This window comes from Orycteropus afer, unplaced genomic scaffold (genome assembly GCF_000298275.1).
Source record: "Orycteropus afer afer isolate SDZICR_OR568_19922 unplaced genomic scaffold, OryAfe1.0 scaffold00048, whole genome shotgun sequence".
NCBI classification, from domain to species: domain Eukaryota; kingdom Metazoa; phylum Chordata; class Mammalia; order Tubulidentata; family Orycteropodidae; genus Orycteropus; species Orycteropus afer.
In genome coordinates this window covers 3,061,345-3,076,520 of record NW_006921635.1, presented here as the reverse complement: position 1 = coordinate 3,076,520, position 15,176 = coordinate 3,061,345, and the positions used below count along the sequence as shown (strand labels likewise).

The 15,176-nt window shown below is 44.1% G+C and overlaps 1 protein-coding gene across 1 annotated transcript in view; it reads right to left on the bottom strand.

The window, feature by feature from the left end:
* CLIP1 (CAP-Gly domain containing linker protein 1) overlaps positions 1 to 7,056 on the bottom strand; it is a 101,971-nt gene extending 94,915 nt beyond the window's left edge. Inside the window, exons 1-2 of the mRNA XM_042780582.1 lie at positions 6,972 to 7,056; positions 2,936 to 3,507 (exon numbers count right to left, since the gene is read on the bottom strand). Coding sequence (XP_042636516.1) covers positions 2,936 to 3,507; positions 6,972 to 7,056 — 657 coding nt within the window. The remainder of the gene's footprint in view (positions 1 to 2,935; positions 3,508 to 6,971) is intronic.
* Positions 7,057 to 15,176: the final 8,120 nt, after the last annotated feature.

Genomic DNA, 15,176 nt, shown 5'->3' with positions numbered 1-15,176 from the left:
GACCTGAAAGGCAGCTAGGGGCCATAGTTTCAGTGGTTCCACCAGGCTCTATCAGACCAGCAAACCTGACCTCCCCCCTTTTCATTCCCCAAATGATTTTGAGTTTGTTCCACATTGTTCTCCCTCTCTATCCAGGATCTCCTCCATAGATCCCCTTCTGAGTGGTTGATGGTGGTAGCCAGGTACCATCTAGTTCTTCTGGTCTCATAGTTGTATAGGCTGAGGATCGCATGGTCTACCAGTCACTTGAACTAATTGATTCCATGAATCTTTGGTTTTCTTCATTCTTCTTTGTTCTGGATAAGGAGAGACCCATCATTGTATCTAGATGGCTGCTTGCAAGCTTTTGAGATCCCAGTTGCTACTCACCAAAGTAGGAGGTGGAATAATGTAGTATTATGTAGTATGTCATGCCAATTGAGCTTGATGTCCCCTGTGACTACACTTATTACTCTTAAGGCCAAAACCAAAACCCTTACCACAACTGCCCTCATGTCCTCTGTCACCAGTCTCTGCAGACCCCTCTCACATCTCCTCCCACCCACTCACTGCACTTGGGGACACGCATTGGCCTCATCCTCAAACTCCTGCCCATCTCAGTGAGTTTACACCTGCTCTTCCCTCTTCCAGAAGTTTCCTTTCCCCACCACCACTTCCTTCTGCCTAGCCCACTCCTGCTCTCCCTCAGGTCTCACTTTCTCAGGACTTCCTCACGGAAGCCTTCGGTTAGAAGCGGAGCCATCCTGAGCTGCTCACATCACATCTCTACGGGGCCCAGCAGCACCCCACCTGACTAGCACTGAATCAGCTGTTCCTCAGCCTGGCTTGAGGCAGAGCTCTGGTTTTGAAAATGTGCCGTATGCTTTCGTGAATGGGAAAGAGGAGGAGGCTAAGCCACAGAAAGGGCAATGCCCATAATCTTCAGTTTAACAGGCCTCTGATTTAACCAAAGCTTACTAGCAAATCTGTACCATAAGTCTTAAAAATGTTTATCCTGGTAATTGACACAAAATTTTAAAAGAACATTCATGACAGCAAATCAAAAAACAAGAAATCTTTGTTGCAACAAAAGAGCAGTAGTGCCCAAATCTAGCTGGTGCAGCAACTGAGTGTCAGCTAAATGGGAACAGTGGAGCCAGGAGCACAGCACGGACGGACCATGTTTTCATCAGGATGTGCTAAGTTCTCAAGCACTGTCCTTTGACATTTATGATTATTGTAATTGGAAAACTAATTTATGATTATTGTATTATGTATTGATTATGTAGTTTATGACTATTGTAATTAGAAAAGGGAATCTAAGTTTCAATTGCAAATACACCTCTTTGTCTGGGAGAGTCGGTGTTATTGTCAGTGACCTGGAGGCACACACCGTCAGTGATGAAACATTAAACGGGACTCATGGTGCACTCATTCCCATTTTCCCGTCATATCACTGACAGTCACTGGGCCCTGCCGAGCGTAAGAGCCAACGAATCCAATAAAGAAAACTGAAAGAGAACAGAGTTAGAGAGTGCTGATGACGTCCTGCATGCCCTGAACGGAACTGATGAAAGTGTAGAAGAGAGTGAAATAGCGAAGCTTCAAATATTTCATCAAAATGGTACCTTACTTCCAACAGTGTGAAAAACAGACACCATGTCTTGAGGGTTTGCCATAAGCTGGGCACTCTGCTGGGGAGTTTGTATGCACAATCTCATGTGATCCTAAAACAATTCTATGAGCTCAGGACTAGAACTAACCACATCTTCAGCTGAGGAAAGTGACCAGTTCAGTAACTTGCCTGAGGCCACAAAGGCAAAGCAGGGATTCCAGCTATGTTCTTCAGCACTGTGCTACGCTGCCGTTTTCTTATACACAACACTGGCAAACCCATCACTGTGTTATAAATTCAGAGCTCCCAATGTACAGCATGTACGCCTTGTAGCTCACTTTTCCTGCTTATTAGTAACACAGTAACACCACACATGGCCTTCCTCTTCCTAGACCTAAATGTGATCATTTCAAAGGACCAGGAATCCTGAAGCAGCCTCCTCCATTGCAATGAGCAGGTCTGAGTGTTCCCAGGGTGAGTAGAGTAAGAAGCAGGACTTTATACACACCCACACACGATCCCTAAAGCAACAACTGAAAATTAGAAAACATTGATCAAAGATTCAACAGCAGGATCCTGTGCAAAAGGGGGAAAATGCAGAACAGAATTTCACATTCTCATGGGCTGCAGACTTTCTGGACCATGGAAGGTGGATGAACCCCTGAAACGACTGCCCTGAGATCATCTTTAAACCTTAAACCAAAAATATCCCCTGTAGTCTTCTTTAACACCAAGCAATAGTTTACCTTAACTAGTAAACATGTCTGCCTTGAACACTGTGCTCTTAGACTTACCTAAATGGGATCAAACTGAAAACAGTAACTCAAAAGATTAGATAGGAAACTTAGGAGACTATGAATTTATGTTAACGAAGAGACAACAACCCAGAAAAGAAGGGTGAAAATGGTTCCACACAAAGAATATAATCAAGGTCACTGAATTGTGCATGTAGAAATTCTAATGCAAAAATTGTGAATTTCTACATGTATAATTTCTCAGTAACAACAAGTATAAAAGAAAAAAAAAGACCCCATTAAAAAAATTACATTAAAGCTTTCACAAACATATCTCTAAGCACATTTTCTTAAACATGGGTGCCTAAACATTGACACTCAATCTGGCTAAGGTGGTAGATAAAACTAGAGCCTATCATCACAGGTCTACGCTCACATCACACCCAAACTGCACAGCTAGTTTCTATGTGGTTGCATGTTTATGCATAAACTGAACAACTGCAAAAGCTACTTAGAGTGTCTAGAAATGTATGGCTTTCCCTCCAGGACACAGTGTGTATTCCAACCACTCAGTGCACACAGTGACTCTGAGAGTCTCTGTACTCACCAGCACTCGGTCTCCGATTCTGAGCTCTCGCTCTCCTTTCTTGATGGAGCCAGCTTCTGAAAGGTTGGAGACAGATTCGCTGGCGGTTTTTGTAAGGTTGCTGACCTGAGGCGTAGCTGAAGGCTCCTTGGCTGTAGGCTGGGATGATTTCTGGGGAATGGTTGAAGGCGTTGCCGGCGAGGAGGACACCATGTTGGCTGCAGAGGTGGACAGAGGTGAAGTAGCTCTGGAAGCATGAGCTGTCTGCAAGCCGTTGGCTTCATCTGCTGCTTGTCCCTTCCTTGATAACTTTGAAGGTCGGGTAAATATGCCCTTTAAAGGTTCACACTGAAAATACCGAACCCCTGCCACTGAGCCATCATTTTTGCCTATGGGTTCATCTAAAACAATTCCGGCCCACTGGCCTGGTGCAAACTGGGTTTCGCCAAGAAACTGTATAAATCCAGGCTTATTCCCATTTACCCAAACTCGCTCCCCAACTCGGAAGTCATCCACAAATTCCTCTTGTGCCTCAGAGGAGGGAGTGCTCGATGCTTTCTCACTGGATATTGCTTTGTCTACCGGAGCTATAACTGAAAACAGAAAAAAGAATCAGAACAGACTCAACTTCACATTCAGGCAGACAATCCCAACTCAAAGGAAAACAAGCCAGAGAAAGCCAACAGCACAGAACTAGTCACAGCTTTTCTGGAGGTGTTTTCACTTTCTGGTTTTTCTGTTTGTTTGGTTGGTTGGTTGGTTGGTTTGCTTTGGTTTTGAGCAGGAGGCAAGAAGTACATTCAATGCTGTCACATGCACTGAATTGATGACATTTATTGCTTATTTGCAATTAGGGTGGGAAGAAGTCAAAGCAAGACAAAATTAGTCCTTTTCACCTGTGGGCTCAGGACCATAGTCACAGGGGACATCAAGCTCAATTGGCATAACATACTACACAAAACACTGTTCCACATCCTACTTCGACAAGTAGTGACTGGGATCTTAAAAGCTTGCAAGTGGCCATTTAGATGCAATGATGGGTCTCTCCTCGTCCAGAGCAAAGGAGAATGAAGAAAATCAAAGATTCATGGAAACAATTAGTCCAAGGGACTGGTACACCATGGTGCCCGGCTACCACTGTCAACCACTCAGAGGGGGATCTATGTAGGACATCCTGGATAGAGTGGGAGAACAATGTGGAACAAAACTCAAAATCATTAAAAAAAAAGAAAGAAAAAGGGGAGGACTAGGTTTGCTGGTCTGATAGAGCCTGGTGAAACCCCTGAGACTATGGCCTCTACTGCCCTTCAAGCCTGAAATTGAACCCACTCCTGTGGCTTCCGGCCAAACAAAAGATAGGCATAGGAGCTGAACATTCACATGAGGCAGATACAGTCCTTGGAGAGATCAATCACAGGAAAATAGAAGGGCTGTGTATGCACAGGGAGACAGCTCAGGGGGCAGGAATGCATGGAGGGATGGACACAGGGAAGAGATGACTATTGGGAGGAAGCGGGAAGGGAGCTGTTGCACTGTGGGAGATTGCACTCAATGTCATGAGACAAAGCGTATGTGAGCTGCTGTACGGAAAGTGAATTTGCTCTGTAAACTTTCACGCAAATCACAATAAAAATTAACCCAAGAAGGGGTTGTTATGAGTCGGGTCCGACTCAGCAGCACATAACAACAACAACATATATGTAATAGTCCTTTTCCCCGAGTTCATAACATAGGTCTGACTTAATTCTTCATTCCACCCCGACCCAGAACGTCATAAGCAAGCAGCCATCCACGTTCACCAAGATGGGCTTCACAACCGAAGTTGACAAACCAGGACCTGGAAACCACAGAGATGCACTATCAGGCTTGATGAAGGAGGGATTCACCATCACTACTCCCAGAAGGCCAGACAAACCCTACTCCTTTGCTAGCAGAGGTAGAAATCACAGCAAAGGAAAGAAAAGGCAGCAACTGGCCTAACTCCCTGTGAAGGCAACGTAAGTCTGAGCACTTTCTATCCGATGGTAAAGACAGAAAATTTATTTTGCCAGGAATGTGATATTTATCATGGAAATTCATTCATGCATCCATGTAACACATATTAAGTATATAGTATAAATTTGCAAAGCCCACATTCTCAATCCCTCTACTGTTTACTAGTCATAGCATGATCTCAGAATGTCGAACAACCTCTCTGAATTTAATTTCTTCATCTGTAAAGGGACAAAAATATCTTACGGGTTGTTTAAAATGAAGATTAAATAAAATATGGTATATATTTACCCTGCACATGTTTACTGAACTCCTACCACTCCAGAACCACTCCCAGGCAGTGCTCTGGGCCAGAGGACAAAGCAAGACAGCATAGTCCATGCCCTCATAGTGCTTAAGAGTCTAGAAGTAGGAGACACACAATACAGAGATGCACCAGGTAATTTCAGATCTAAGGGCTATAGAAGAGACAGAGCCGGGGTGGCTTCCTGGAGGAGGTGACATCTGGCCTGAGCCCTCACTGACAAAAGGAAATAAACCATGCAAAGATGGGGGGAACACAGTCCAGCTGGCCTAGACCAGGCCCAAAACATCTCTTTAACCAACCCATAAAAAAGAGATTTTGGTGTTTACACCTGTGGATGTTTCTCAGAAAAGAACAGAAGTTCTCTGACAGAACAGATAACCTGCCAAACCCTGAGGCCAGCCTGGTCAGAGTTTCAGAATCTGTTCTAGCTTTGTCCATCTCTGATTCTTTTTCACAGGCCGATGTAAACATGACTCTCTGGAAAACAATCCCTGTAAAAATGCCTTGAATTCCTTGGCAATGATTTCCTTCTGTAACTCTTAATGAGTTACTTTACTCTGCAAAAAATGTCCAGAGTGTGCTACCCACTGCTGGGGACACGGGGTTGGCTTCTTCATGATCCCTGGACCCAAGGATTTTATATGCTAAGGGGTGTGCATAAAACATGCTGAAAGTGAAAACAGAGACGATTCTAATTCTAAATGGGGGTGGTGCGTGCAAAGGCTTGATGAAGAGTTGGCACTGGAAGGAGTCCTAAAAAGAGGAACAGGGTTTTAGGAAAAAGAGAATAGGGGACAGCAATTTTGTCCTGTTTCAAGGCTAATCGGCCCTGAAATACATCTACTTCTTGACAGTAAAGCTTTCCCCTCATCTAAGATGTTTTACAGCCTTTCTGATAAAAACTCAGTTTTATCATGACACATAAAATGTATGTAACTTGGATCTCCATTCATTCAACAACTATTTACTCTGCTTTTGTTGTATGCCCGGCCGTGTTCTAGGTATGGAGGACATAGCAGCAGTGGGAAAAAACAGATCTCTGCCATCGTGGAGGACCAATGAGTGTCTTCACAGAAGAACCTGAAAAAACACTGTTGGCTTTTATATACAGTAGTGGGTCCCCAAGTGTCTGCAATGCTAGCAGCATTAGGAAGGGATCTAATAGCATAAGAATCACCTAAAGAGTCTGTCAAAGCAACCCTGAGATGCCCTCTCTCCTGTTAAAATGGCGGATGAGGAGGTGGAGAACAGATGAGGAGTAGATGGCTGGTGGCAACCAAGAGCAGGAGTCCACCTATACAATGTTTGGGAAAGGTTCCCTCACTGAGTCAGGCTGGAGACACCACCTTCAGATCAATTAGTGTCATGAAATCTTTTAAGCCAGATTAGACTTTCTTCTCTCTAGTTATCTCTAAACCTCAAGAAGGAAGGTTTTGATGAGGGAGCCAGATGGCAGAAAGAAACTAAAGAAATAGCTTAACATTTTAAAGGCTGAATACTGAAGCACTTAACTGGAAAACTAGCATAGCAACTTGCACCGAATCAACTAAATTAAATAAAAAGACAACCTACAAAAAAGTAAACTCTTCACTGATTAAGACTTTGGGACATAAAATTCTATGTCTTTTAATTAAAACTTTTTCCAACTCTTTTCAAGAACATGAATTTTTACAGGGTTGTGTATTGACAGCTTTCTAACAAAGTCATAGATGATGAGAATTCACTTGTGGTTTTAACAGGCTGAGCATGAAGCATTACCAGCAACAGGAGTCTTCAAGGCTGGGCTCCCCGGCTTAAGGATCTTGGTGGGGGCCTTGAGCCCACTTGGTTTGAGCACACTCATTGTCCTCACTGTGTCAGAGGTGTTCTTCCTTCACCTGTGGTCACTATCTTTTCCCAACCATTGATGCAACTGTGGGTGTTTCTATAATGAAGCCAGCCTCTGGATTAAATCTGCAGAGAGAAAAACAGAAAGGTTTTAGAATCTCTCATAGGAAGAAAGCAGAAACAACAGTTATAATGGAAGTAACTTTCACAGTCTGTTTTTCCTTACATACAACAGGAAACCATCTCCACCCGGAACCTAGAAACCTGAAAAGATCTGAATATTGGAAACAAGAAGATGCCGCTGAGGTGGATTTAAAAGCAGTTTACTACCCTAAAGACAGCAGTTGAGGACAGCGACAGATGCACTCTGCTCTGTGGTATGTGACATTACCGGCTCAGGACAGTCTAAGACCACACAGCCACACAGCACACAGTCCACGGAGGAAGGTTCCTAAGGGATTCGCATCAAACTGAACGGGGGTGGGAGAGGGGCTTTCACATTCAAGTGGGACTTTGCATCATTCGTGTCTACACTGCTGAATTTTCATCCCCACAAACCTGTATTAGCTGTGGTGGTGTTTGTTTGTTTGTTTTTCTTTTTAAATACAGAATTTCAAAAATCCCAAGAATTAGGCAATTCACTATGTTGGACATCTTAAACAAGCTGCTGGTGGCAGATGCCATTGAGTTGATTTCTAACTCACAGCAAACCCACGCGACAGAGCAGAAGGGCCCCACAGCACGAGAAAGCACTAGAAAGGCTGCAGTCTTTACGGGAGCAGATCACCAGGCCTGGTGTTCAACAAAAGCAGGTTCAAACTCTGTCAGGTAACACTGTATCTGGAAAATGCTGGAGGAAGACTGTTTTTGTTCATCTAGAGAAACACGATATGCTTCTCATTCACTCAAGATCAAGTATGAAACTACAACTTTCAGACTCAGGCAAAACAGCATCTTGTTTTACTCTGTTGTTGTTAGGTGTCGTCCAGTCGGTTCCGACTGACAGCAACCTATGTCCAACAGCATGAAACACAGCCTGGTCCTGCACCATCCTCACAACCGCTGCTGTGTTTGAGACCATCCACCTCATTGAGGGGCGTCCTCTTCCACAACCCTCTTCTTTACCAAGCAGGATGTCCTTCTCCAGGGACTGACAACTTGACTACTATCTTTGCCCCCAAGGAGCTCTGGTAGCAGTGCCTAAGGCACTTCACTGCTAACAAGAAGTCTGGCAGATCAAACCCACCAGCCACTCCTCAGAAGGAAGGTTGGGCAATCTACTTCCGTAGTTATACTGCCTCGGAAACCCAAGGAGGGGTGGCTATGAGTCAAGGGCAACTTGATGGCACATAACAACAACAACAACAACAATCCTTGCCTCCACAGAAAAGGGATGCAGGGAGACCTTGGGATTTTGGAATATGGAGAATAGTTCCAGGCCTAACACCTAAAAACAACAATTCAAAGGGAAGAATGGTATTGGCGCCTCTCTGTGACATGACTGTGCTTTGCATTTTTCTCTATCAGGAGAGCCGGGAATTCGGAGCAATGGCCTCACTCTCTCCTCCCATCTCTGACAAGCAAGGGCAAGCATTAGCAAAGGAGCTGGCCATGGAAGTTTTCTCTGTAAAGATATTCAGACTGAACAGAAATCAAGTCAAGGCAGCTGCATCACAACCTTACTCTGTCAATTTTCACAGTTCTTGAGAGGATCTAAAATGTTACAAAAGGTTTTTGTTTTGTTTTATAAAGGGTATTTTCCACATGGGGAAACTGTGTGGCTTGGGGCAGATTCTGATCCATGGAGAAAGGACCACTGTGTACCTAAAGACAGGGGTTGACAATCATGACCACTATAACCCTCCTAAGGAGCTCTGGTAGTGTAGTGCCTAAAGGCACTTAACTGCTAACCAGAATTCTGGCGGTTCAAACCCACCAGCCACTCCTCGGAAGGAAGACTGGGCAATCTACTTCCATAGTGATACTGCCTCGGAAACCCAAGGAGGGGTCGCTATGAGTCGGGGCCGACTCAACGGCACCTAACAACAATAACAACATAACTCTCCTAGCTATAATCCACTATAATCCTCCACCTCACGACCTCCACCATCACCAGCGCTGCCACGAGCAATGAAGGAAGTGGGCTGGGACAGGGCCAGGGTAGCAGGGCAGGGGTTCGGATCCAGAGCCAGGTTGGAAGTCACTGCTGGACTGCCAGACCCTCACCATACACTGCTGGTAAGGTTCAAGCCATGTTATTTGCTCCTGCCACTGCTTTACCCACATGGACTGCATGATCCCTCTAGACTCAGCCAAGAAAGGCTGCCTCCAAAAATGTACAGGGATAGGCTAAGTACAGCTATGGCCCTTAGACCTGGTTATGTCTTCCCTTATCATTATCCCGGTCTAACACTACGAAGCATCATGGGCTAGGGAGGTAAGAAGAAAACAGCCAGAAGAGGTGCGATGCCCCTAGAAAAGCTTTTGTGACAATCAAGAAGAAAAGATAAATTCTCTTTAAATAATTCACTTGGGTTCAGGTCAAGTACTCCCTAAAGGAAATTCTGAAAACCACCATAAGAATCAACAAGGCTAACTCATGAGGAAAGCCTCAGCCAGTGTCAACCCTACAGACCAACATCAAAAACTCACAAAACTTTGATCAGCTAGAAGCCTAAGATGCTGATGCATGTGGTTACTGTGAACCTAAGAATGATCACAGACAAATTCTGTAACTTCTGTCCTTCAATCTTAATTCCTCTGGCTCTTGGTCCACCTGAGTTACCTGAAACCCAAAGCAGGGAACCGTGACCAAGATTTAATGAAGGAGAAAAGTGTAGTCCAGTCTCAATAAAAGTCTAGTTTCAATAAAAGAATTAGGAACAACACCACCAATGTTGCTGGGTTTTTTGTTTTTTTTTTTTAAATATTCCAATTTAATTATTTTCTTCATGCATTATTAATGAATGGCATGCCAGGCGTGCTTAAAAAATCAATTCACTAAGAAACAAATGATGGTCTCTCTGTTTGTACCCACCCAGTATGATGACCAAGAAGTAACACCTCTGTGTAGTATTTCAAGGCCAGTTAATGTCACAATAAAGCTAATCAATTCCAGAAAAGACATGACAAAAAAAAAAAAAACAGAAACCTAGTTCACAAATAACCTAAGCATATTTGAATTTTCCATGCTTGTACTCACTGAATCAAGAGCTTTGGGCAGAAAGTAAGACAAACGGCCTTCTCCCCCATGTGGAAAATACCCTTCTTTCCCCAATGTGGGAAGACCAAAACACACAGAACTTTATAATTTAGGGATATTTTTTATACATATTATTACCCCATTTGGGCCCCACAATACTATGTAGTAGCTAATATTATTATTATACCTTCCTAACAAGTGAAGAAATGCCTCACAAACTACAATTTCCTCATTTTAAATAACCTGCTGCCTAAAGTCACTCAACTGACAAGCAGAGGTGTGCAATCCCAAAGTCCAAGCTTTTTCAATACATCTAGCATTCAAACCAAGGAAACCCCAAACACCAAGATTAAAAATATTACTACGAAGAACCCTGGTGGAACAGCAATTGAACACTAGGCCGAAAAGTCGGCAGTTCAAACCCACCAGGAGCTCCACAAAAGAACAGATCTAGAGATCTGCTCCCATAAAAATGACAGCCCTTACCACTGTCATCCACTTGGAAGGGATGTAGGAGATCCTGCATAGAGAGGGAGAACAATGTGGAACAAAACTCAAAATCATTTGGAGGCAAAAAAAAAAAAAAGAAGGTGGGGACCAGGTTTGCTGGTCCAATAGAGCCTGGTGGAACCACTGAGACTATGGCCCCTAGCTGCCCTTCAGGTCTGGAATTGAACCCACAACTGTGGTTTCCAGCCAAACAAAGTATAGGCAAGTGAGTTAAACATTTACCTCAAGTAGACACACGCCCTGGAGAGAACAATCATGGGAGAAGGAAGGGCTGCTTATGCACAGGGAGACAGCTCAGGGCGCAGGAGAGTATGGAGGGATGGACACTGGGAAGAGGTAACTATGGGGAGGAAGTGGGAGGGGAGCTGTTGCATTGTAAATTTTGGTCAATGACATGAGACAAAGTATATGTGAACTGCTGTATGAAAAGTGAATTTACTCTGTAAATCTTCACCCAAATCCTAAAAAAATAAAAAAATAAAATAAAAAAGAAAGAAAAGTGAATTTACTCTGTAAATCTTCACCCAAATCAAAATAAAATTAAAAAAAAAAATGACAGCCTTGAACACCCTGTTGGCAGTTGTACTATGTTCTATAGGGTTGCTATGAGTTGGACTTGACAGGCAGTTGGTTTGGTTTGGGTTTTATTATAAAATGACCTACATATGCACAGTGCCCAAAGGTTTGCAAAGTGCAAATAATAAAATGTCTCACGTGTCTCACAGTCACCCCCCCTGCCCCGCGGTTACTCCACCTGCCCCACAGTCACACCCTCTGCCCCACAATCACTCCCCTTGCCCCACAGTCACACTTCCTGCCCTGCAGTCACCCCTTTGCCTCACAGTCACCCCCCCCTGCCCCACAGTCATGCCGCATGCTCTGCGGTCACTCCCTCTGCCTTGGGGTCACTCTCTCTGTCCCCTAGTCACTCCATGAGGGCAGGCAGCTGTCTCACTCACAGAGAAAATGAGGACCTGAGAAGTCAGTGCTTTTCCCGAGTAAGGCCCTCTCCAAAAGGAGTTCTTCTATCTCCTCATTAGCCGGTGAGATAAGCAGGAAGGAGAAACCTGCCGAAGGTTTGGAGGCAGTGCTGAACACACAAGATGTATGTATTTGAGCAAAGAACGAGCCCGTACTAGGAAACTCAGTAGGAATGCCAAGTAGCACCAGCACTTGAGGTCAGCAGCCATGAGTTTAAAATAAAATCAGTCTTCCCACTCTCCTCTTTGCACTCTCTCTAACAATGAGCTTCTGTGTCCACTCAAGCACAGGCATAAAGAAGGTAGAGTTGGTTCGGCCATCATAAAAAGTCTGCCAGTGATCTCTAAAGGGAAGGAAGAAGCAAGGGAGTTGATGGTGATTACAATAGAGGGGTTCTCATTGAACAGGGACTGTGAGCTGGGGAAAGGGGACATGAAGACAGGATGGGGCTGGCAGTGAAAAAGGGGACACGAGGTCAAGAGATCAGAGGCCTCAACAGTATGAAGGACTGTGACTATGAGGACATGGCACCCCAAAGTACCTCCTGGGATCTTGTCAACTGGGCTGGGGGCTCAGATTCTGCTTTTCTAAAACACTCCCAACGCACACTAATCTCCTCCCCGTCTGAGGACCTCATTTTGAGTAGCAAAAGGTAAAAGGCGGTGGTAGCCAGAGTGAGACACGTGGAACCAAGAATTCAGTGGTGGTGCAAAAGGTTAACATTCTCGGCTGCTAACGAAAAGGCGGGAAGTTCAAATCCACCCAAAGGCCTGGTGATCTACTTCAGAAATCATCCATTTGAAAATCCCATGGAGAACAGCTCTACTCTGACATACGTGGGGTCGCCATGAGGCAAAACTGACTTGATGACAACTGCCTGTTTTAATAGCAAGGATAAGGTTTAATCATGGGGATGGAAGTAAGAGAAGTGGGTATTGAAGGGATTATCAGAAGGAATGCTAAAGTCTAGACAAGGCAGGGAGGGGAAGTGAATGTTCAAAGGGGCTAAAGGTATAAAGAGAAATTTTATTATCACAAACTTAAATCACAAACTGAAATTACAGAGTTTAGGAATGACAGACAGAGTAAAGAATTGGGTCCAATGAGCAGATGAATAAGTACTACTGGGATGATAGGTTAACTGATAACATAATCTATCCTACACTGTAATTAAAGAGATAATCAAACCAAAAAAAGCAAATCCGCTGCCATCAAGTCAATTCTGACTCATAGCAACCCCCACTGGGTTTCTGAGGCAGTAAATCTTTATAGAAGTAGATTGCCCTGTCTGGGATTGAACTGCCAACCTTCTGGTTAGCAGTCAAATGCCTTAGACACCGTCCCACCAGATCTCCTTTAAGAGGTAACATGCCCCCTTTAAAAAAAAAAAAAAAAAAAAACACTTCCAGTAAGATGGAGGAATAGGGAGACAACCAACACAGACCCTCTTCAACAAAGAAAAGAAAAACCAATTGACAGACATACAGAAGATAATCCTAGAGTCCTGAGCTTTGAAAGGAACTATGCCGAAGCAGATTAGGCACCAACCAGTGGAAAAACCTTAACGAAAACAGTGAATACAGAGATGGTCAGGGCTGCGGCCTGTCAGCTACTTCGACAGGACCAACAGCCTGAATATTTCCAACTGGTGTTGGGACCTGAGAAATGACCTAAAGATCAGCCCCAGTCACCAAGGGCTGCAGGGACAATGGCGCTGGTGGCCTATGACTAGGAAGGGAAACAGCAAGGAGGGAGACAATCTGAGCTGTTGACTTTTCACTGTCCAGAGGGCACAGCCATTTTGATTGTTTACATGCGGCAGCCATTCTGGATACTTAAAGTAACCAAAGGCGCAGCCATTTTGAATTTTTGCAAGTGGCAACCATTTTGGATTTTAAAGTGATAGCATCCTCATTTGGATTCCAGGCACCTAAGGATAGGCTCTGTTTGCCAAGGATGGAAGGGACATACGAGAGGCTGACAATAGGAAAGGATACAGATGGTGAGTGTAAAGTGCTGTCAACTAGTGAATAGAGGAGCACAGTACCCTGCTTGCGTAGATAACAAACAAAGAAAACAAAAATCGTGGGCAAGTCCTCCAACATATAATCACCAATTAAATATAAACACAAAAACGTCACAATGCATCAGAGACAACAGAACATCACAGTCCACACAATGAAGCAAGATAAAGCAGAAGAAACAGGGACCAGGATATAGACCCAAAACACATCTCTGAGGAAGATGCAGCATTGGAACTCCCTGATAAGGAGTTCAAAAGAATTACATTTAGGTATCTTCAACAAATTGAGAGACAGATCAAGGAAAACACAGAGAAAACTCTAGAACAATTTTGAAAGACAGTACACGAACAAAATGACAAAATAAATGAAAAATCAGAAATGATACAAAATCTACATAGAGAAATCCAGAAGATTAATACTAAATTTTCAGAAACAGGTAAGACATTGAATGGGCAAAGCAGCAAAATTGAATCAAAGGAAGACAGAATTAGGGAGATTGAAGGCAAATACCGAACACTTCCTTGGAAAGGGATCAATCAAAAAAAGATCAAAACAAAATGAAGAAAGCCTAAGGTTCATGTGTAAACCATCAAAAGGAAAAACCTACGTATAATCGGAATTTCAGAACAGCGAGAGACAAATAAAACCACAGAGAAAATTGTCAAAGATTTGTTGGAAGAGAATTTTCCTGGTATGATGAAAGATGAGAATGTATCCATTCAGAAGTCCAACGAACCTGCAAAAACGGCAAGGAGGCCACATGTTCTGACCTCCTCTAACCCTACAAGGGGAAGGCAGGATTACCAGCAGTAACTCAAGGCCTATTACTGCAAGGCCAGACATGCTGCCTCCCTCCAGCCCTTTCACCAACCGTTCCTCCCAAGGCACCCACCACCTCTCTCCTGGATTTGATAATTCACTGCAGTGGCCACACAGAACTCACAGATTACAGGGTTTATTAGGGAAGCACCAGGCTACAACTCAAGTTCAGGAAGAACACTCAGTCTCTCTCCCAGCCCAACGTCCCTCAGCCAACAGTCTCTCGCAGTCTCTTTCCCAGCAGTGCTGGTCCCTCGGTGTCTCACTCAGCAATGCGTGTCTCTCATGTCTCTTTCCTAGCAGCATGTGTCTCTTTCAGGGGCGCATGTCTCTTTCAGCAGCATGTCTTCCTCCACCAGCAGTCAGAGAGAGTTCTGCCTCCAGGAGGCCTCCTTTTGAGCCCGGCAGGGTGGTCAAACTAGCCAATCATAGCATCAGAACTCTAAGCACCTGAGAGAGAGTGGGCACCTCCCAGAACATTGTATTGTGCCACGCCCAACAGAAATAACCCAGGTGGATAACATTTACAATCAGCCCCTCAGTGCTCATTCCACCACTGAGTTTACAATGACTTATGGGTAGAAAAGCCATACTAAGTAA